This window comes from Papio anubis, chromosome 11 (genome assembly GCF_008728515.1).
Source record: "Papio anubis isolate 15944 chromosome 11, Panubis1.0, whole genome shotgun sequence".
NCBI classification, from domain to species: domain Eukaryota; kingdom Metazoa; phylum Chordata; class Mammalia; order Primates; family Cercopithecidae; genus Papio; species Papio anubis.
The window spans coordinates 98,424,741-98,448,372 of record NC_044986.1 but is presented as its reverse complement, the minus strand read 5'-3'; the positions used below and the strand labels follow the sequence as shown (position 1 = coordinate 98,448,372).

The window sequence follows — 23,632 nt, the reverse complement described above, 5'->3', positions numbered from 1 at the left end:
AAATATGCATGTATACACATACTTTATATATGTATATAAAATAGAAACGCTATATTTGAAAACTACAGTATTAGAAATGAAGAATTCATTAGATGGGCTTAACAGCAAACTAGACACAGAAGACAAAGGGATCTGTGAATTCAAGGCAATAAATTATATCCAAACAGAAAAACGGAGAAAAGCCTGACTTTTCCTCCTTCGAAAAAGAAGCAACAGAGTTCAATGTCTGTGAAATATTATTAAATGAAACAACATATGCGTGATTGGAATACCAAGAAGAGGACAGAGAGAGAATAGGACCAAAGAATATCTGTGAAGGCGATAATCGCAATCTTCCCCAAAATTGATGGTAGACATTAATCCATAGGTCCAAGAAGCTCAGTAAACCCTAAATGAAAGTAAAAACCACAATATAAATGAAAGTAAAACCACACCTACACACATCATAATCAAATGGCTGAAACCCAAAGGTAAAAGCCAATCTTAAAAGCAACCAAAGAAAAAAAATACATGTGGCTTAGTCCCTTCAGGCTACAATAACAGAATGCCATAGGCTGGGTGGCTTGTAAACAACACACATTTATTTCTCACAGTTCTGGAGGCTGGGAGGTCAAAGATAAAGGCAGGCAGGTTCAGTGTCTAGTGAGGGCCTGCTTGCTGGTTCATAGACAACCATATTTTCACCTTAACTTCACATGGTAGAAGGGGCAAAGGAGCTCTCTGGGGATTCTTTTAAAAGGGCATTAATTTCATTCATGAGGCCTCTACCCTCATGTCCTAATCACTTCCCAAAAGTCTCAGCTCTAAATTTTCTCACAATGGGGATTAAGTTTCAACATGTAAATGTGAGGGAACAGTACACATAGCACAGTAGTTATAGAGAATTATGATATGATTGAATTCAGACTTCTCGTAAGAAACAGCGAGGGCAAGAAGACAATAGAATGGCATTTATAAAATGCTAGAAGAAAAAGAACTGTCAACCTAGACTTCTGTATCCAGTGAAAACATCCTTCAAAAGGGATAGTAAATCCCCTTGCCTTAGCCCTAAAGTCAGTAAATAGAGCACAGCAAAGCCACTGTGTGGGGCAGAACAAAGTAGTCATCCATGATATTGCCAGAAAGAAACTCTATGACCTTAACCATGCCTACAATATGGGCACAAACTGTTCACGTTTGTTCATATATATGGACTCAATTGGCAGGTGAACCAACAAGGTTGCTTTAATGGTCCAGCATGGAGTGTTAGAGCACAAGAAGGATGAGGAGAGAATCTTTCTAAGTGTAGGGGGAAACAGTCGCAAGATATTAGAATCTAAATAGAGTGACTGAAGCAATCTTTAGTGGTGCAACCCAATGCAGGAAGTCAGAACCCTGGCAGAATAAGGTGAATATCCTCATTGAAAATCAGCCGGTATGTGGGCACAGAGATTGAAAAGTGTAAAAGAAAGGGCCAATATAGTGGAGCAGCGTGGCACAGGAGGTCAAAAGCTGAGCAGGGTGAGGAGGGCAGACATACTAGGGGAAGGTGGCCTAACATGGTGAACTAGAGCCTGAATGGGGTGAAGAGAACATTTTGGTTGGTGGGTAATCCAGCATGGTAAATCAGAACCAGCACAGGGTGAGGAGAGCATCTATGAAGGGGAGGAGATGGGGATGCTTGGTGAATGAAAGCTTGGTTACATACAGGGAAATTGATCAAATAAGTAAGGACAGTAAGAACAGAAGTCAGTTTCTCACTGTCAATGAAGAGAATTATAAATACAGTTGACCCTTGAATAACATGGGTTTGAGCTGTGTGGGACCACTTACATGTGAATTTCCTTCCACCTCCGCCACCCCTGAGACAGCAAGGCCAACACCTCTTCTTCCTCCTCCTCCTCAGCCTGCTCAACATGAAGATGACCAAGATGAAGACCTTTATGATGATTCACTTCCACTTAATGAATAGTAATTACATTTTCTCTTCCTTAGAATTTTCTTAATAATATTTTCTTTTCTCTAGCTTACATTAGTGTAAGAAATCAGTATATAACATACAAAACACATGCTAATTGTTTATGTTATTGGTAAGGCTTCTGGTCAACAGTAGGCTATTAGTAGCTAAGTTTTGGGAAAGCCAAAATTATACACAGATTTTTGACTGCATGGAGGGTTAGCGTCTCTAACCCCTGTGTTGTTCAAAGGACAACTCTAGGGAGAAAAAACTAGAAATAAACAAATCTACAATCATGATTGAAAATTTTCACACCCCTTTCTGAGGAGTTGATAAAATAAAATTTAAAAAATGGTAAAGATAGAAAAGACTGAAAAACACACTTAACCAATTTAACTTAATCAACATTTAAAAACATTGCAGACAACTACTGCAGAATACAGTTTTCTCTCAGTGCAAAGGGAATATTGACAAATACAGACCAGATGGCTGAGTCATAAAGCCAAATATGAAAGAACTGAAATCACATATAATATCATCCCTGACTTTGTGGTTTTAAACTAGAAATCAATAACAACATGGGATCTGGAAAATAACCAGTTTTAGAAATTAAGCAGCACTTGCAAATAATCCCTGGGTCCAAGGTAAATCACACAAAAAATAGAAACTATTCTGAATTAAATAAAAATGAAATCACAACTTACGTTTATGGGATTGAGGCTAAAACTGTGCTTAAAGAAAAATGTATACCTTTAAAAATGTATATAAGACAAGAATTGGCCTATAATACCAATGAACACAGCTTTTACCTTAAGAAGCTAGAAAAAGAAGCCAAAGTTAAACACAAATAAGTACAATAAATAGAATAATTAAAAATAAAGGCAGATATTAATGAAATAGAGAATAGACAAAAATAGAGAAAATAAAGTCAAAAGTTGGTTCTTCTAAAAGGTGAATAAAAATGGCAAACCACTAAAGAAAGGTTGACAAACTTTTTCTGTAATACAATATGTAATATGTAATATAATATGTAATATAAAAATATTTTAGGCTTTGTAGGTAACATATAAGCTCTATTGAATAGTCTTCTTTGCTTTGTTTTTGTTTTTGTTTGCAAAACCAATTGAAAATATAAAAATAATTAGCTCACAGATTATTTTTTAATGGACCATGGTCCTCCCAAAAAAGAGATTGAAGGAGAGAGAGAAAAATAAGAACTACTATCATTATAGAATCTACAAAGATTAAAAGAATAATAAAATGAATAATATAAGGATATTACAAATAATTTAGGCTTGAGCTTGAGCTCAGGGGTTCAAGACCCACATGGCAGCATGGTGAAACCCTGTCTCTACAAAAATTAGCCGGGCATGGTGGCATGGGCCTGTAGCCCCAGCTACTTGGTAGGCTGAGTGGAGAGGATCACTTGAGTCCAGAAGATCAAGGCTGTAGTGCCACTGCCTTCCAGCCTGGATGAAAGAGTGAAACTCTGCCTCAAAAAAAAAAAAAAGAAAAAAGAAAGAGAAAAAGAAAAAAAGAAAAGAAAACAACAACAAATAAAATAACTTTATATCTAGCATATATATATACAAAATATATATATGAAAAGAAAACAACAATAAAAGAACTTTATATCTAAAATAAATAAAATAAAATGAGCATATTTCTTGAGAAACACAAATTACCAAAACTGACCCAAGAAGGAATTGAAAACCACATAGTGCCATATCTTTAAGTAAATTGAATTTGTAATTTCAAAAACCAATTAAAAAGGAATATTTTTCACAAAGAAAACTCCAACTTAGATAATTTTGCTAAGTGAATTATGTCAATATTTAAGAAAAAATAATCCTACACAAAATCTATCAGAAAATAAAGAGAAAAAATAATTTCTCAACTTGTCCTATAAGGCCTACATAACCCTGATACTAACAATGATAAAGATATTGCAAGGAAAGAAAACTACACACCGACATATCTCATGAACATAAACACAAAATATAAAATATCAGCAACTTGAACACAAGAATGCATGGAAAAGGTAACGCAACATGATCAGAGTGATTTTATCCAAGGAATGGAAGGTTGGCTCATCCTTCCAAAACAAATCAAGGTAAGCCACTTTATTAATAGAACAAAAGAAAAATCATCCGATCATCTCAATAGATATAGAAGAGCATCGTATAAAATTCAAAAATCCATTTTTATTAAAATGTAAATCTCACAGCAAACTAGGAATAGAAAGAAACTTTTTCAATCTGATAAAACATCTACAAAAACCTACCACTAACATCACACTTAAAAACAGAATGCTTTCTCCCAGATTAGGTACAGAACATATATGTTTGCACTCACTTGATTGTAACAGAGGTCTTGGCCTGCTTAATAAAGCACAAACAAAAAACAAATAACAGGCATAAGGATTCTGGGGAGAAGTGAACTGTCATTATTTGCAGATTATGGATTTCTACATGTAGAAAACCCTATGATATCTACAAAAAAAATTAGAAAAAATAAAGTTAGCAAGTTTGTCAGCATACATAAAGGTATATTTGAATATACAAAGGTATATTCAAAATGTAATTACATACCCAGTACTTGTAACAAACAAGTGGCAAAAAATTAAAAATGATTATCAATCACAAAACCACAAGTAAGTAGATAACTAGAAAAAGTATAATGCAAAATGTGCAATACTCTACATTGCAACTACAAGGTATTGCTGACAGAAATGGAAGACCCAAATAAATGGCAATATATGCCTTATTGATGGCTTGACATTCTCAATATCATTAAGATTTCCATTTTCCTTAAATTAGTTCAGAAATAGACCCATTCATTTACAGGCAATTGAATTTCAACTGAGATACCAAGATAATCAAATGAAAAATTGTGTTTTCAATAAATGGTACTGGGACAAATGGATACTGTATGAAACAATTAATTTTGACTCCCTTTCAAGCCATACTTAAAAACTAGTTTGATCACAGACAGGACAGAATCCCACGAACCTTAAAGGACAATTGAAAACCATATTAAAGGTTTCTGCTCAAAAGGAAATCTTAATGCTTATTGGTGAAAAATTACTCCACAGTACATACATCTAATAATGCAAACGTATTCAGAATATGTAATGGACTGCAACAAAAGAGAAACAATCCAATTAAAAATGGGCAAAAGACTTTAACAGGCCACAAAACAATATATACAAGTTGGTAATAAACATATGGAAAGTTACTCAATATCATCATTAGTTATCAGAAAAATGAAAATGAAATCTACAATGACATACCATTTCATCCTATTAGAATGACTACATTTTTTAAAAAAAGACTGACAGCACTAAGTATTGGCACTGGTAGGAGTGTAAAATCGTATAATCACTTCTGTGTACTATTTGAAAGTTTTTAGTAAAGTGAAACATGTACTCTGTGATGACTCAGAAGTTCCAATGCGAGAATATGCAATTCTAATCTATAGTGATGGAAATAAAAAAGTGGTTGCTTAGAGTGGGCATGAAAATTGATTGAAACATAACATGAGAAAACTTTCCTGGATGAAGGACATGTTTTATAATTACTTTTGCCTGCTGGTTATATGGCTGTATACAATTATGAAAACTCACTAAACTAAACAATTAAGTGTAAAAATAACCCGTAATTTAGAACAAAATGTCAGACAAAACACTTTATGCTTTCATTCAGATACACTCCAAACAGAAACAAAACTAAGCTGCAGTTTATAGAGATGCATTCTCAAGTATAAAATTATGAAAAAGAAGCAAGATCCTAATTACAATAAAGGCAAAACAAGGAGCCATCCCCAGAGTAAAGAGAGGTGGCACTAGGTGGGCTGTGAGCACAGGCAGTCAGGGGTTTATAATAATGACAATATTCTATTTCTTGACTTGGATGGCAGTTACATAAGTGTTTCCCTTCCAATAATTTACTAATGTTTTAATTTTCATTATGCACTTTCCTTTATGTATATTTTACAAATTAAAAACATTTTAAAGGCTTTTCATTTTATTGTGAACACACAGATACACATATGTGCTCCCCCAGTAAATAGTACTTAGAAGAAGCCCATTCTTTCAGCTATTAATATGAGTGCATATCATAACTGGCTGGATGAGATACAGAATGTGGAAAAATAAAACCCACATAATCCTCAAATTTAAAAATCCCTAAAGCCTGTTTTAAAATGAGAAAACCAAGATTCTGAAGATTAAATGATTCACGTAATTACTCTCCATTTGACACTTTTGTATCTCAGTTAAATCTACATGCTTTTAAAAGTATGCAGATGAAAAACAAAAATGAAAATGTGAAAGAAAAATGTTCTTGTTGATACAAACATGTAAAACATATATTCTATTTTATGTTTTGCATAAACCCTGAAAGGTCATGAAGACTGGTTCTATGGCAAAAGAAATATCTGGGCAGCCACAGAGAGATTAAATCTCTTCTGTATACAAACAAGCATAGCTTTACTTTTTTCCCCTTTTTACAAAGAACAAATAAACCCAATGTAAAAACTGAAAAAAAAAAAAAAAAAAACTATGTAAATGCAACATAATTATGTTTCAACCACAGAAGAGAGGAAATTTAGAGTTACAGATTCCATGGTAAGTTTTAATTCTATCCTTGTGTATATGAAAGAGTCTTTCATTACACGATCACATAACACTGGGCCATGTAACAATCAGTCCAACAAATGTTTACTTTACAACGTGTGGAAGGAAAATATTTTGTAAGAGAAATTGTAGGAAATTAGTATATTATTTATGTAAATTGTTAGGTAACATTTCTTAGAATCCTGGGCACTTACAAAATATTCATAGAAATACCTGTTCCTTATTTCCTTGTTCTAAAGAACATGAAATTTGAAGGATCGCTTGAGCCCAGGAGTTTAACGCTGCAGTGACCCCTCATCATGCCACCACACTTTAGGCTGGGTGACAGAGTGATACTCCACCTCCAACGAAGAAAAAAATAAACATGAAATTTAACTCTTTTATAGGCAGGCACTTACTTATGTTGAAAGCTAACCTTTAAATTTTAAGGATATTTTGAAGTAATGGAAAATTTAGAGCATTAGACTTTTAGTATGTTTTGAATCATATATGCCAGGTAGTTTGTACTAAAGAACAGTAGAGACTGAGTAACTCATGAAGATTCATGAATTCAAATAATTTTTAAAAAGGGGCCAGGCGCAATGGCTCACGCCTGTAATCCCAGCACTTTGGGAGGTCGAGGTGGGTGGATCATGAGGTCAGGAGATTGAGACCATCCTGGCTAACATGGTGAAACCCTGTCTCTACTAAAAATACAAAAAATTAGCCAGGCGTGGTGGCGGGTGCCTGTAGTCCCAGCTACTCGGGAGGCTGAGGCAGGAGAATGGTGTGAACCCAGGAGGCGGAGCTTGCAGTGAGCCGAGATTGCACCACTGCACTACAGCCTGGGCGACATAGCGGGACTCCATCTCAAAAAAAAAAAAAAAAAAAAGGAAAAACAGTCCTTATCAGTCGGAGTTTGCTGGGATTCCTGACAACTCACATATCTATATGTATATATAAATGGATTTTTTTTTTAAAAAAAAAGGAGGAATAAATTATTTATCCTTCCTTATTTGTATGAGTTATATTTCAGGTTAACAAACAGCAATCAATTCTGAGACAAACCTAGCAAAATTTTTAGATTACAAAGATAAAAATCCCCAGTCCCTCTCCCAAAAAAATCAGATGATTTACAAAGGTAAAATAATTAGACTAGCATCAGACTTTTCAAAAAAAGTTATGAAGCAAGGCAACGGAGCAGTTTTGTTGTTGTTGTTGTTATTTTGTTTTGTTGTTGTTGTTGTTGTTTTGTAATTTAATGAAAGAACTTGGAAATCAAGAACTTCAGGCCGGGCGCCTTGGCCCATGCCTGTGATCCCAGTACTTTGGGAGGCCAAGGAGGGTGGATCACTTGAGCTCAGGGGTTCAAGACACACATGGGCAACATGGTAAAACCCTGTCTCTACAAAAACTACAAAAATTAGCCAGGCATGGTTGCAGGGGACTGTAGCCCCAACTACTTGGTAGGCTGAGGGGGGAGGATCGCTTGAGTCCAGAAGGTCAAGGCTGTAGTGCCACTGCCTTCCAGCCTGGATGAAAGAGTGAAACTCTGCCTCAAAAAAAAAAGAAAAGAAAAGAAAAGAAAACAGTAACAATAAAAGAACTTTATATCTAGCAAGGCTGTCCACTGAGTATTTTTAGAAAGTTTTAACATGTAAGAATTTAGGGAATTCTGCACCCATGAGCCCTTTTTGAAGACTCTCCTAGAGGATGAGCTCCAAACTAAGACTATAGAACTGAAGCTAATTGAATCTCATATGCATAGATTATATAAGCAAATATATACGTAACTGTTGATCTGAGTTTAAAACAAAGGCAGGGTCAATGGTGAAATAATAATGTTTGAATGTTATATATAACAAAACAGAAATAATGCACTTTAAAAATGGGAGGAAAAGGAAGGGAGAAAAAGAAAAATAGAACGATCCCATTGATTACCATACAGGCAACAGGTGAGAATTAAAAGAAACCAATAAAAACTGAAAAACTAAATACTGAATGGGCTGGGCACGGTGGCTCACGCCTGTAGTCCCAGCAATTTGGAAGGCTGAGGTGGGTGGATCATTTGAGGTCAGGAATTCAAGACCAGCCTGGTCAACATGGTGAAACCCTGTCTCTACTAAAAATACAAAAATTAGCTGGGCTTAGTGGTGCGCGCGTATAATCCCAGCTACTACAGTGGCTGAGGCAGGAGAATCATTTGAACCCAGGAGGCAGAGGTTGCAGTGAGCCAAGATCGTACCACTGCACTTCAGCCTGGGCAACAAAGTGAGACTCTGTCTCAAAAAACAGAAACAAACAACCGAAAAAAAAAAAAAAACCTAAATAGTGAATGATTAAATAAGGAGGAGGATGAGGGCACTGGAAAAATTTATAGGCACAAAGGTAACCACTAGAACAATAGAACAAAAATGCAAACCTTTCTAAAGAACACAAATTAAAGAGCAAGGAACAAAAAATTAAAGAACAAAGACTGCAAATCTTATAGCAAAATACAATTATAAAAAATTGACATTGTTGAAACTAAACATTATTCATATCAATGAATGTTAATACATTTAACTCATTAAAACAAAGACTTTTTAATTGACTCACAAAACAAGACCCAATTTATATACTGCATGCAAGGGCACATCTAAAACAATGTGATTCAGAAAGAGTAAGAAGGAAATGGAAACAACAAGAAAGCAGGGATAAATATTCTGTTATCAGACAAAGTAGAAATCAAGCCAAAACACTTTGAACCTGACAAAGAACAGCACTTGAAATATCAAGTCATAATTCATAACCATTAGAAACATTTATGCACGAAATAATACAGCACCTACTATAGAAGATGTAAGAAGATTTAGATAAAAGTGCACTAATGGTAAGAGAATTTTATACAGCAGTTATAGCATAAGATAGATCAAATTCACACAAAATAATAAGATAGAAAACATAAGTAACATAAAGTAGATCTAGAGAATACACATCAAACTCTACACTCTGTTGATAAAGAATCCCAAGCACTAGCAGGGTACGGTGACTCACACCTGAAATCTCAGTGCTTTGAGAAGCCAAGGTGTAAGAATCACTTGAGGACAGGAGTTCAAGACCAGTCTGGACAACAGAGCAAGACCACATCTCTACAAAAAATTTTTGAAATTAGCTGGATCTGGTGGCACATACCTGTAGTCCTAGCTACCTGGGAGGCTGAGGTGGTAGGATAGATCGAGTCCAGTTCAAGGCTGCAGTAAGCTATGATTGCACCACTGCATTCCAGGTGATAGAAAGAGACCCTGTCTCATAGGAAGGAAGGAAGGAAGGAAGGAAGGAAGGAAGGAAGGAAGGAAGGAAGGAAGGAAGGAAAAAAAGAAAGAAAAATAATCCCAGTACCCATAAAACACAAAAATTCATCTTCTATTAAGTCATAAAGAAAGCATCAATAAGCTTCATTAACAGTTGAAATCAAAAAGTCAGCACACTCTGATCAAAATGTAGTGTGAGAAATATCTTACAAAAGCAAAAAGTAAAATTCTTTGTGTAGTTAAAAAAAAATTTAAACAAAAATTTCTCATTAATTCTATTAAGCAAATGGGCTAATAGGGAAATACAAAGTGAAATTAAGATACTTCTAAAAATGATGATAATGAAAGTACTACACATCAAAATTACAGGGTACATTTAAAGTAATGTCAAAGGAAAATTTATAACATAAGCAACCTTTATTATTTTAACAAAGAATGAAAATAATTGGAAAAATAGCTACAATATAAAGCAAAAGAAACCAAAATGAATAAAGATAAAAGCAGAAATGTATGTGGTGGAAAATAAAAGCACAGCACATCCAGTTAATAAAATAAAAAATATTCAGAAAAAAGAAAATCAAAATAGAGAAACCATATTAGCTAACTTGATTGGGAAGAAAAAAAAAACAACAGAATAAAGCTCACATATACAAAAATTTAAAATGACAAGAAAAAAAAAAAACCATTGAACCAGGCAAACTTTAAACATCATTAAGAGATTAGTTTGTAGGCCACTATTCAAATAAATTTGAAAGTTTAAACGAAATTGAACATTTCCTAATAAAATGCAAATTTCTAAAATTGAGCTCAGTAGAATAAAAAGCATAAATAGACCAGTTTCCATAGAAGAACTAGAGAAAGCTATTAAATAATTTTTTAAAACACAGTAGGTCCATATAATTGCATAGGAGACTTCTAACAAACCTTCAAAGCCCAGGTAGTCCCATTGCTCAATAAAATATTTCAGAGTATTGAAAATGAAAAGAAAAATTCCCAATTCCTTTTGTGAAGCAAGTATAACATTGATAACTAGATTTGATAAAGAGCCAGAAAATGAAAACAGAAAAAAGAAAAACTATAGACCAACATCACTCGTGAATACTATTATAAAAATGCTAAATATTAGCTAACAGAGTCCTACATCACATTAAGAAAAACAGTACACTATGACTAAGTGAGACTTATTCCAGGAATGCAAGGTTAGTTCAATGTTTGAAAATGCATTAATAATTCCCTATATTAATAAGAATAAGGAAAAAATCATAATGAAACATATAGAGCACAGTCGCCACAAATGCTCAGAAAGCTTTTGACAAAATTCAATATCCAATCCTAATAAAAACACTTTCTTTAAAAAAAATTATTTTTGAGTCAGGGTCTCACTCTGTCACCCAGGCTGGAGTACAGTGATGCAACCATGGCTTACTACAGCCTCAAACTCCTGGTCTCAAACAATCCTCCCACCTCAACCTCCTGAGAGGCTGGAATTACAGGTGCACACTACCATGCTCAGCTAATTTTTAAAGTTTTTGTAGAAACAGGACCTCATTATGTTTTCCAGGCTGGTCTCAAACTCCTGGCCTCAAGTGATTCTCCTGCCTGGGGCTTCCAAAGTGCTGGGATTACAGGCATGAGCCATCACACAAAAAACACTTTAAACATAGAAATTGAGAGATAATTTTAATATGATAAAATATATACACTTTAAACTTAAGGTTACTCTTTTACTTCATAGAGAGACACTAGAGGCATACGCACTAATATTAGGAACAAGACAAAGAGGATCCCTATCTCCACTGTAGCAGGACAAGTCGCAGACAATACCCCTCAGACACTGAGTTAAAGAAGGAAGGGCTTTATTTGGCCGGCAGCTTCAGCCAGACTCATATCTCCAACAACCAAGCTCCTGGAGTCAGCAATTCCTGTCCCTTTTAAGGGCTCACAGGTCCGTGTGAGAGGGTCGTGATCGATTGAGCAAGCAGTGGGTACTTGACTGGGGGATGCATACACCAGTAATTAGAAAGGAACCGAACAGAACAGGGATCTTCACAGTGCCTTTTTTAAGCAAATAACTGATTAGGTCAGGGATCCATCTTTAACTAGCACTCCCAGGGTGTGGCACTGGGCTGTCTGCTTGTGGATTTCATTTCTGCCTTTTGTTTTTACTTCTTCTTTCTTTGGAGGCAGAAATTGGGCATAAGACAATATGAGAGGTGGTCTCCTCCCTTACCACTACTATTCAAGAAGGTACTAGGGAATTAGCTAATGAAATTAGAGGAGATAATTCAATTTAAAGAATAAGAATTTTAAAGGTGTAACATTTGGGAGGCTGAGACAGGACAATTGTTTGAGCCCAGAAAGCAAGGGTTGCAGTGAGCTGGGATGGTGCTACTGCACTCCAACCTGGGTGACAGAGTAAGACTCCAACTTAAAAAACAAACAAACAAACAAAAAAAGTAACACTTTCTCTAACCCTAGAGCAGAGGTGAACAAATTTTTTCTGTAAGGAGCTAGATATTATTTTAGTCTTTGTGGGCCATCCAATCTCTGCCACAGCTACTCAACTCTGTAATTGTAGCACAAATGCAGCCAAAGGCAATATATAGATTAATGATGGTAACTACGTTCTAATAAAACTTTATTTATAAGAGTAAGATTTGGCCCATAAGCCATAGTTTATCAAACACTGGCCTGGAGACTTAACAATAAAAGGAACTCAACCAATAAGAGAATTCTGTAAGGTGGCAGGATATAGAATTATCATACAGAATTCAGTGGAGCTCATTAAATACAACCAATCAGTATGCCCACATGATGGCAGGTGGAAAAAAAAACATTTCCACAATCCACAAAGAGGACAAAATACTTAGGAATTAACTGGACAAAAAACCCACAAAATTCATGTGAAGAAACCTTTAAAACATTCTTCAAAGTCAAAAATCTGGACTTGAATAATGGAAGGTTTCTGAAACGTACTATGACTATATAAGATGTTAAGGTTAAGGGAAGTTGAGTAAAGGGCATGGGAATTCTGTGTTCTGTGTTGTCTCTCTGCTTTTGCAGCTTTTCCATAAGTCCAATGCTATTTCAAAGTAAAATTTAGCCGAAAAATTTTTTACAAAGAAAGTAAAGATCCAGAGGTGTGGAAAAATAAATCATAGATATTTCTGAAGTTTTTAACTTCAATTTTTTTAGTTGTTTGACATTTTATAATATTTTATCAGAAAATTTATTCCCCAAAACACAAATGTTAATGGTTTTTTGCAATGTTGGTATGATTTTATATACTTGAAGGCCAAATTACCTCCAGATGAATTTTGTAAGTATCAAATAGACATTACTTGATACTTACAAAACAAGAAAGGAAAATTCAGCACACATAAATCTACTTTTTCATAAACTTAATGTGTCAGGATACCTATTGTCCCATTTTAGATCTGGTGGTGGGGCATAGGGTATAATTAGTATGAATTAATGTATACTGAGTTTTTAAAAGAAGTAGTCTGGAGTACTGAAAAAAGTCAATAGAGTTTTGCAAAATCATTGGTTTCATAAAAATCACTTTTACTTCAGTAGCCAAACTATTAATATTAAGATGATATTTCTTATTCTTACTGAGAAATATGTGAAGGAAGAGAGTTGCTATGAATTCTACTCCACAAAGTTAATAAAACTGTGCTAAGGGTTTATATGTTTATTCTGATATGCAACCCAAGTTTTTGCCATAGCCACAGCCAAGTCACTAAAACATAAAGCGGCTAGTCATTAAAACAAGTTCCTAACCCATGAATTATAGAAGATTTACATAGGAGAGAGGGATTTGTCATTTCCTTACCGTGTAAGACTTAAAGCTCAGAGATGTAGTAAATTCTATAAATCTAGCAATAATAGCCATGCCTGAAACATAATGCAAAGAGTAATGCTGTTTTATTTCTTATCAAAGTTAAAAATACTGTTTTCTGAAACTTAGTGTGTTTATAAAAACACATGTGGGACGCCTATGTTCACAGGTGCAAAAGGATTCATTAACCTCCTTGTCGCACAAAAAAGGGCAGTTTAGTCCTTATCTTACCAGGCCTTGCTATAGAATTTAACATGTTTGACCTCTTTGTCTCCTTTAAACACTCTCTTGCCTGTTTTTTCTATAACTCACTCTTCTAGTTCCTCTCACAACTCTCTGGCTGATGCCTCTCAGTTTCTTTACCGAGACTTTTTCTTGTGTCCATTCATTCTCCTTAAATGATTGAGTTCAATAAGCTTCTGTTTTTGTCTTTCTCTTTTCACTGTGTTTCTCTTCCTCACAACCTCTTACATATATCCATGACATCAGTTACCAAATATTAATAATATTATACACCCAACCCACCCCTCTAATCTAACTAAGCTTTAGACATGAATACCCAATTGACTAGTTGCCATCACCACTTGGATGTACCATAGGAACCTCAGAGTCTCTAAACAACCACAACTGAACTCACCATTTATTTGTTACACAATAAGCGTTTGTCAGGTGCCTACCCTGATCATTGTCCTGGGTTAGGCAATGGAGGTATAATAATGAACATGTTAACTTTGTCTCTCCTCTCACAAAGTTCACTCTTTCTTCAACCATCTTCTACCAGTAAGTGGTACCAATATCCATATGGTTACCCAAGCCAGCAAACCAAACATCATCTACGACTCCTCCCTATTCTTTGTAACTCACGTTCAATCATTCACTTGGTCCCATCCATTCTCTTCCATCATAGGTCTTTATTTAAACTGTCAATTTCTCTATTTTTATTACATTGTATTTTACAGCATTAGTTTAAGCCACCTTCACCTCTCACCTATGATGATCCCCTAACAAGGTTTTCTGCCAGTATTAATGCTAAAACCCTTCAATGATCCTCAACTGACCTCAAAACAAAATCTAAATTAGTATGACACACAAAGGCCTGATTTATCCATTGCCTATTCACACGTCTTATGACATGCCCTCAAAGCTCCTTCACTGCAGGTGAGAGTTTAATGGAAATTATTTACCATTTAGGGCCCCTTGTTTCAATTTATGGCAAATTAAATAACATATCTTGATATAAGAGAAACACAATCAAAAGACAAAGTTGTCTTATACAGATGAATATACATACTAAGCAATCTGACTTTCATTTTCTAGTTATGTATTATCTTTTAAAATTTCTATTCATTGAAGCTACTGCTACCTCAACAATACTAGCATATATTTACACATAGCACTTATTATGTGTCAGTCACTTTACATATATAAATTTGCTTAATCATCTCAACAACCCAATGACATAGGTACCATACTATCCCCATTTTATGTATATGGTGACCAAGACACTCAGTCATTTACAACTTGCCAAAGGAAAAATAGTTGGAGAATGATGAGATTGGTATTGCAGGCAATGGTTCCAGAATCCACATGTTTAGCTATTATACACTACACGTTTGAACAAAATGGGATTGTACAAGGTGTTAAATAAGAAATTTGATTTTGTAAAGGTGACATATATTTATCATGTAGACAGTACAGAAAAATACAAAGCATTAACAAATAATCCCAAAATCCTACCATACTGAAATAACAATCACTAGCTGCTAATGTAAATTATTCTGGATATATCTTTATGTCTTTAGGTAGATAGAAGGATTGACGGATAGATAAGACAGATAGATAAAACAGATGAATATATGAGAGATGATTGATTGATAGATAAAATAATGTTTTGTGCCATGTCTATTGAATTTTTATGTGAAAGATGATAAAATTTGCATACTTACACATCTGCCCTGAAATGACTTTGATTTGTGTCAGTTGTATTATTAAATTATAATTATCCATTTCTGTAAAATATAGATGACTCTCCCTAATGATGATTCGTTCATTGTTTTGTCTTAGCTTAATATTTAAATGAATTCAAAGGTTTCCACTGGTATCTTTTAGCCATAGTTTTACTATTTTAAAATACTTTCAGTAATTTCTTGGTTGACTGGAATTTTGTCATCAAGTAGTCTTTGCAGGGAGAGCTAGAGAGCACTACATTCACTAATCCTGTATGCTTAAGAATATGTTATTGCCTTCACATTTGAAGGATAACTCGGCTAAAATGAAATTTTCGGGCAATAGTTTTTCTCTCTCAGGATGTTTTAATCAATGGCTTGTGACATTAAAAGGAGATACAGAGTTTAAAGCCAATGGTTTGCTTCTTTTGCCTGGATGTATTTATTTTTTCCCTTCTGAAATGCAAGTAATTTTATCAGGATATGTGTTGCTGTTGGTCATTTTGTGTCAATATTACTAAGATCTCTTGGGGTCTTTTTGACATAAAGACTCACAGCAAAGTTTTCTTCTGTTATATCCTTACTTAAGGTCATATTCCATTGGTTCCAACCTCTTCTTGAGGAATACCAATACGTTTACGTTGGATGTCCTTGGGTTTCATATTTATCCATTTTTCTATTAACTTTTTATATATTTTTATTTTTTATTTCCTACACATCACATTTCTGACTGTGTTTTTAGTTGTGTTTATTATATTTCTTTTACTCCTATCCAGGCTTTTTGTTCAATGATTATCCTATTTCTTTTCTCAGCTCTAACTACTTGCTTTTAAAACTACTTAGGTTGCCTTATAAAATCTTTTGCAAAACTATCTATGATTTTGACCAGGCCTGGTGGCTCACACCTGTAATCCTAAGCACTTTGGAAGTTTGAGGTGGGAGGACTGCTTGAGGACAGGAGCTTAAGAGCCTGTCTTTACAAAAAAAAAAATTTGAAAAAAATTAGCACACCTGTAGTCCTAGCTACTTGGGAGACTGAGGGAGGAGGATTGCTTGAGCCCAACGGTTTGAGGCTGCAGTGAACAATGATGGCACCACTGCACTCCAGCCTGGGTGATAGAGTGAGACCTTGTCTCTGAAAAACAAAAAATAGGCTGGGCGCAGTGGCTCATGCCTGTAATCCCAGCATTTTGGGAGGTCGAGGCCAGCGGATCACGAGGTCAAGAGATGGAGACCATCCTGGCTAACATGGTGAAACCCTATCTCTACTAAAAATACAAAAAGTTAGCAGGGCGTGGTGGTGGGTGCCTGTGGTCCCAGCTACTCGGGAGGCTGAGGCAGGAGAATGGCTGAACCTGGGAGGCGGAGCTTGCAGTGAGCCAAGATCGCACCACTGCACTCCAGCCTAGGCGACGCAAGCAAAAACTTTATATAATTTTTTGACTCTCTTATTAAGAAACAATATACTGTTTTAACAGCCGTGTGACTGTAAGGAAGTTATTTGAATTTGTCTGTTTGCTTTTGTGATGGAATCACCTCAAATACAATCACACAACAACCTGCAATCCCTTTCACCCTGAGAACACATTGTCACTCAGTTTTGAGCATTCAAACAGTCAATCTGGCTTACTCCAAATCTCTAAAAGTTTACAGCTTCTTTTTGTGTTATAATCTGGCAATCATTGTCTCTAATACCCTTTTCACTCCGAAATGTCTCCAGTAATCCCCCTGGGCTGGAAGGCTGTTGTAGACAAAACAAAATGACATGTCCATATGACTTTTCCCAGGGCTCCACTTCTGATGCCTCATAATGCAGAACTGGGTCTCTGGTGGCAAAGTCTTCACCTCTTCCAAGACACATTCAATTCCCCTAATCCCTGCTCTCTTAAAAAAGAAAAAAAGAAAAAAAAAAAAGGTCGACTATGCTTCGAATGACCATGACACTTATTTGGGAGGAAATCTTGACATCTGAAGAGGCATGTGTTAAAAGTCAGCATATTACAGATGGGTCAGTAATTCATAGCATTTTGCAGATGTGTTTTACATTTTAAAATTTGGAGTTGTGGCCATTCCCCTGTTTGTGTGAATATAATTTTTTCTCTACTTTTGCTCTCTTTTTGTAGGTTTCATGCCGTTAACTAGAAGTCAAGCCGCTCATAAAACTCCACAAACTAGTTTTGTGCATTACTAATAAGTGTTTACTGCCTTATCATCGTCTACTTTACTATTTTAAAATTATCACTTCACTTGTCTGTCTCCCCAGCTCAACCAAGTCCTTCGGGCTTGTTGTTTATCAATGACTTTTTTTTTCATTTCCATTTTATTGTTTCAAAACTTGATAGATTCTTTAAGAGTCAGAATATGAAAAGAAGATAGCTATTTTCTCTGGCCTTTTCTTCAATGGATACAACTGAAAAGTCAATAAATCTAATACTTGCTTAAAGTAGTTACATTAATGAGAATTTAAAGACCCATTTCGAAAAGTAATGCAATGATAACATTTAGAAGGAATTTCAAGGTGGCAACTAGATAACCTGGTAATTACTTACACAGAAATCATGAAAGCTGAGATACAGAATAGAAGTAGAGGCTTTGCAAGAGTAAATTCTAATCTACAATAAATACAATTCAATGCAGACACTCTCCTCACCTCACAATGGGGTTATGTCCCAATACACCCATCATAAGTTGAAAATATCATAAATCAAAAGTGCATTTAATATGCCTAACCTACTGCACATCAGAGCTTAGACTAGCCCACCTTAGATATGCTCAGAACATTACTGCAGCCTCAAACTCACGGGCTCAAGCAATCCTCCACCCTCACGCCCTCTAATTCTTTGCATTTTTTATAGAGACAGGGGTCTTGTTATGTTGCTTAGGCTAGTTTTGAACTCCTGGCCTCAAGCAATTCTTCTGCCTCTGCCTCCCAAAGTACTGGGATCACAGATGCAAGCCACCATGTCATTAGCCTATAGTGGGGCAAAATCATCTAACACAAAGCCTATCTTATAATAAAGTGTTGAAATCTCATGTAAGTTATTGATTACTGTACTGAAATTGAAAAAAAGAATGGTGGTAGAGGTACTTGAAGTATAGTTCCTACTGACTGCGTATCATTTTGGCACCATCATAAATTAAAAATTTCTAAGTTGAACCATCATAAGTTGGGACCATCTGTATATTTATTAAGAAGTTAATAGTCACTGAAAGATTAAAAGATGATTTGTGACACAGACTATCAAGTCATACAAAAATATTATTACTAACAAGGGAGGCAATGATAAATTCTATATGAAAAATACTTGAAAATTTTAAGGCAGTGTCTCAGGTGAAGCCCAATTCCATCTCAGGTCCTCCATGTTGGCTACTCCTGTCTGAGATGTTCACGCAAGCTGCCTTCTCAGTTTTTAGGTCTTGGTTTAAATATCATCCTCCCTGAGTCTACTTTCCTGACTGCTTGAGCTAAAGTAACCACCTCCCACCTAGTCACTGTCTTTCAATCACACTGTTTTCTTGTCTTCATAGCTTTTAACACAATGGAAGTCATTTTATTTGTTTATTGATTGAATGTATAGTCAATGTTCCACACATATAATAGAATGTAAGCCCCATGACAGCAGGAGCTTTGTTTGGTTACCATTATAAATCCAGTGGCTAGCACAAAAGATGCTCAATAAATATGTGTTTAATGTAAAGGAATAAATAAGGAGCTGGGTGTGGTGGCTCACACCTGTAATCTCAGTACTTTGGGAGGCTGAGGCAGAAGGATTGCTTGAGACCAGGGGTTCAAGACTAACTTGGGCAACATAGCAAGATCCCCATCTCCACAAAAAAATTCAAAGAATTAGAGGGCATGGTGATGTAGTCCCAGCTACTAAGGAAGCTAAGACGAGAGGATTGCTTGAGCCCATGAGTTTGAAGTTGCTGCAAGCTATGATCGCATCACTGCATTTCAGCCCGGGTGAATGCCTGAGACCTGTCTCTTAAAAAAAACTAAACAAAACAAATAAGAATGTAACTCCAGACAACTGATATTTGCAAATAAAAGATGAAAGCAGAGAAGTTAAATGGGGCCACAAGACAAAATGCTTTGAATCGCAAGTTAAGCACCTTAGCATTAAAATGGTTTTCAGCATTGAAGTCACTCAGGGTTTTGTGGGCCAAGAAAACATTATCAGATATGCAGTTTAGAAAAGAAAATGTCAATGTTGTTCAGGAACAAACTGAAAAGGGAGGGGGAGGCTAGAGGTGATGCCAAATAGGACCCATTTCAGTAGTTCAGGTAAAAGATGACAGAGCCCAACTGAGAGCAGAGAGGAGGAAATTTGTTTAAAGAACGTCAGAGGTAGCTGGTGGACAACTAGATTTGGGTAGGCAAAAAATAAAGAGGAACCAAAGATCAAAAGAAATACATGCAGCCATTTCTGGCAAGTGTTTATAAGATTCTAATGAATAGCAAAGCAAGTTTCAAAAACATAAATACATTAGAAAATGGTTTTATAAGTCCAGCCAGTATTCTTCCCTTAAAGTAATCACATATGCAACCTGTATTCCTTAGTGTCTGAAACACTGGAGACTAAGGTTCCAATAACCAAATTCAAAAGGAGTTATGGAGGTGTTAGGATTTGTTTATAAGATAATGTGGTTAGATGAAGCCCCCTGATATGGTTTGGCTGTGTCCTCACCCAAATCTCATCCTGAATCCCCACGTGTTGTGGGAGGGACCCAGTGGGAGTTAATTGAATCATGGGGGCAGGTCTTTCCCATGCTGTTCTTGTGATAGTGAGTAAGTCTCATGAGATCTGACCACTTTAAAAAGCAGAGTTTCCCTGCACAAGCTCTCCTCTCTCTTCCCTGCCACCATGTAAGATGTGACTTGCTCCTCCTTGCCTTCCGCCATGATTATGAGGCCTCCCAGCCATGTGGAACTGTGAGTGAATTAAACCTCTTTCCTTTATAATTACCCAGTTTCAGGTATGTCTTTATCAGCAGCATGAAAATGGACTAACATCCTTATCTCCCCACACTTCCTGTTGGTTCTGTTTCTCTGGAGAGCCCTAATAAAACAGCTTTAAGTCAACTGGGTTCCTCCTTTTTTGGAGTAAAGATATATATCTTTATATTATATAAAGATATAAGTCTTTATACATATATGAATATATACATATCTTTTAATATATGAATATATATCTTTATATATGGATCTATCTCTCTATATATATGATATATTTTTGTTCTATTGTTCTTAAATTATCTTTTCTTCCTAATTAGACAATAAGGAAAAATACCATCACTTAAAATCCTTGTCTCTTCCCCTCATCAGTTCACAGTTCTTGCTAGGTGCTCAAAATACATTTGCTAAATAGGTGAGAAACAAGAAAGCTACTATGAGAATGTACCTGGCACTCTCCAGGAGCCTAGTTAGACAGATGTATAATCCTTCCTTAGGAGACAGAGAAAAGTTTTGTTGATTGAATAAAGGTTTCCACATGGGAAATTGATTACCATGTATTGTAAATCCTCCCAATATGCCCAACTTAGCCCTCCATCTCATATAAGGTAATATTTTGGCTCTGTAACTCATGATTTGGTAAACCTGTGATTATTTACATGACACACTATTTTTTCATCATTTATGTACATCAATTCTAAGTGATGACACTTCTGTGACCTCCCAAGTGTTTTCCCTGACACTTTTATAAAATATTACCATCTCCAGGGCCACTTACGCCATACTTTCAGGTTCCACTGCGCAAGCACCAACTGCTTTTGTAACATTCACAAGAAGAGCTTGGTTGGTTCCAACAAGGAGGTTCACAAGTGGTTGAATGCCACCACATTTCCGGACAATGACTCGGTTTTCATGTTCTTGGCAGCATTCTCCCAAGGCCCCAACCACATTCACAAGTACTTCTTCAGGCTGATCTGTTGAAAGCCTCACCAAGGTTTCAATGACTTTGTATTCCCGAAACCTAAGTTCATCATAAGAAAGAGGAGAATTGGTTTTTGTATAAGGTTAGCTAAAAATTGCTAAATGTTCATTCAATCCTTACAACAACTCAGTGATGCAAATATTATTTAATCCCCATTACTGGATGGCTAATCTGAAGCTTGGTAAATAGTAGAGCTGACACCTACACCCAGCCATCTGCTCCAGACCTGCGCCCTTAATCACCATGCAGTACAGCCTCTAAGAAAACCACAGCTTCTTCTAAACCTGAGGGTCTAAGATTCTACTCTACTAGGGTTTTCTTCCCCCTGTCTTCCAGAGACTACTTTACCTGAATGAAGTCTTCTAAATGTTTTATAAAAATAAATTATATGTTATATATTTTTTGTTTTCAAATGCATCAAACATGGCTCTATTGTACCTATTTGGATTTAATAGGTCTCTTGAAATGAGTAGTAGCTTGTGCTACTTGGATAAAAAAAAATGTCACTCTCAAGTATCTTCCATATTAACCACTAATACATTTCAGCATCTCTCTTGTCATAAAATTTCACTCTGATATATATGTATATGTGTATGTGTGCATATATATACAAATACACACACATACACACACACACACAAACACACATCAAAAGCAAGCATGCTACATAAAGGTAAATATTTGAAAATTACTAGTTTCTATACAGAACATTTTCCCTTTCTAATAAATTTCAGCAGTATTTAAGTACCATGATGCAGTTTTTAATTAAGATAAAAGTTCCATTAGCCAAGGTTACTTTTAATCTAGCCATGTCTTCACTAGGCCTTATTTATTAAGTCAACTTATTTTGTGTTAAATGGTCGGGATGTGAATTTCTTGTTAAAAGAAATAATCAGATGGAGTCAAGGAGAAGCTGTCTCAGAATACCCCTTACTGAGAATGTAAACTGTCAAAAATAGGAAGAGATAGTTTAGAAAATTAAAATAAATCAAATGGTCGTAAAGTTTATACTTTAAAATCAAATCCGATGAAATCATGTTTGAAAATGACCACTCTTTAAAGAGTAACTGATTAGTTGGCATTTAGCTGATTCATCTTGTTTATCTTTAGAAAAGGAAAAAGAATAAAATCACTTCCATCTCTAAAGATTCCATGGGAAATCCACCCACTCACCTTGATAGATTCCCACAGAAAATATCAAAGATATTTCTAATTCAAATGGCTGCCCATATGCAAAATAGAGAAATCATGTCAGCAAGCCTCTTAGTGCCACTGAGGCACAGAAAAAGTCATTGCCAGGTGGTGGGCAATTTCTATTCTTTTCTTTTCTGTTCCAAGAATCCCTTCATTCAGCTAACTTCATCCAGAATATACATCTACGACTAACATTAGAATCAATTCCTTACTAGAACGGCATTAAACGACAAGAAGGTGTTTCAGAAGCCGTATCTTCATTTCAGAATATTAAGTGCCTTCTCTTACTTGGTCACATTCTCTTTGCTGATGGAACATTTCCATATTGCCCCCGTGACAGCGGCTAACCGCTCTTTATTGTCAGTGTTATTGAGTAGACTGGCCAAGGGCTTAAGTCCTCCGTGCAGCCTAACGAGGTCCCGGGTTTCCTTATCTTCAGCGCACTGCACAAAAAGTCAAATCAGAGGCTGTCAGTGATCAAGGAATACCAAGCTTTCAATGATTGCTAAAAAGGCTGCCATTCTAGTAGGTATGAAACTTCTTTCTAGAGAGATCATTTTCTAAAGATGCCTCCAAGTAAAATATAAAATATAATTCGTCTCTCTACTGGTAACTTTCTGACAGTATATCTCTCCCCTTACATGGCTCTGGGAATGGACAGCAGTTTCTACGTACTCGGCAATTCTCCCAAGCCAGTTTTGAGATGGCCTGGGCATCTCTTGAGGTGAAGGTCAGTGAAAAACCTACAACTCCACTGGCAAGGAATGGAGGATTTCTACAGTGATGCAACTCAGAGTCTTGGGAAAATGTCGTAGAGAAAACAGATGAGTGAAAGGGATTTGGTCAGCTCTTCAATGGCCCCTGAAATCTA

At 35.8% G+C, this 23,632-nt stretch overlaps 1 protein-coding gene across 3 annotated transcripts in view; it reads right to left on the bottom strand.

The window, feature by feature from the left end:
- Positions 1 to 23,632, bottom strand: part of ARMC4 (armadillo repeat containing 4) — a 192,921-nt gene that overhangs the window by 106,812 nt on the left and 62,477 nt on the right. For all 3 annotated transcript variants that reach the window (XM_021943137.2, XM_017962626.3, XM_017962627.3), the window contains 2 exons: positions 23,050 to 23,204; positions 21,364 to 21,606 (listed from right to left, as the gene is read on the bottom strand). In XM_021943137.2, coding sequence (XP_021798829.2) covers positions 21,364 to 21,606; positions 23,050 to 23,204 — 398 coding nt within the window. The remainder of the gene's footprint in view (positions 1 to 21,363; positions 21,607 to 23,049; positions 23,205 to 23,632) is intronic.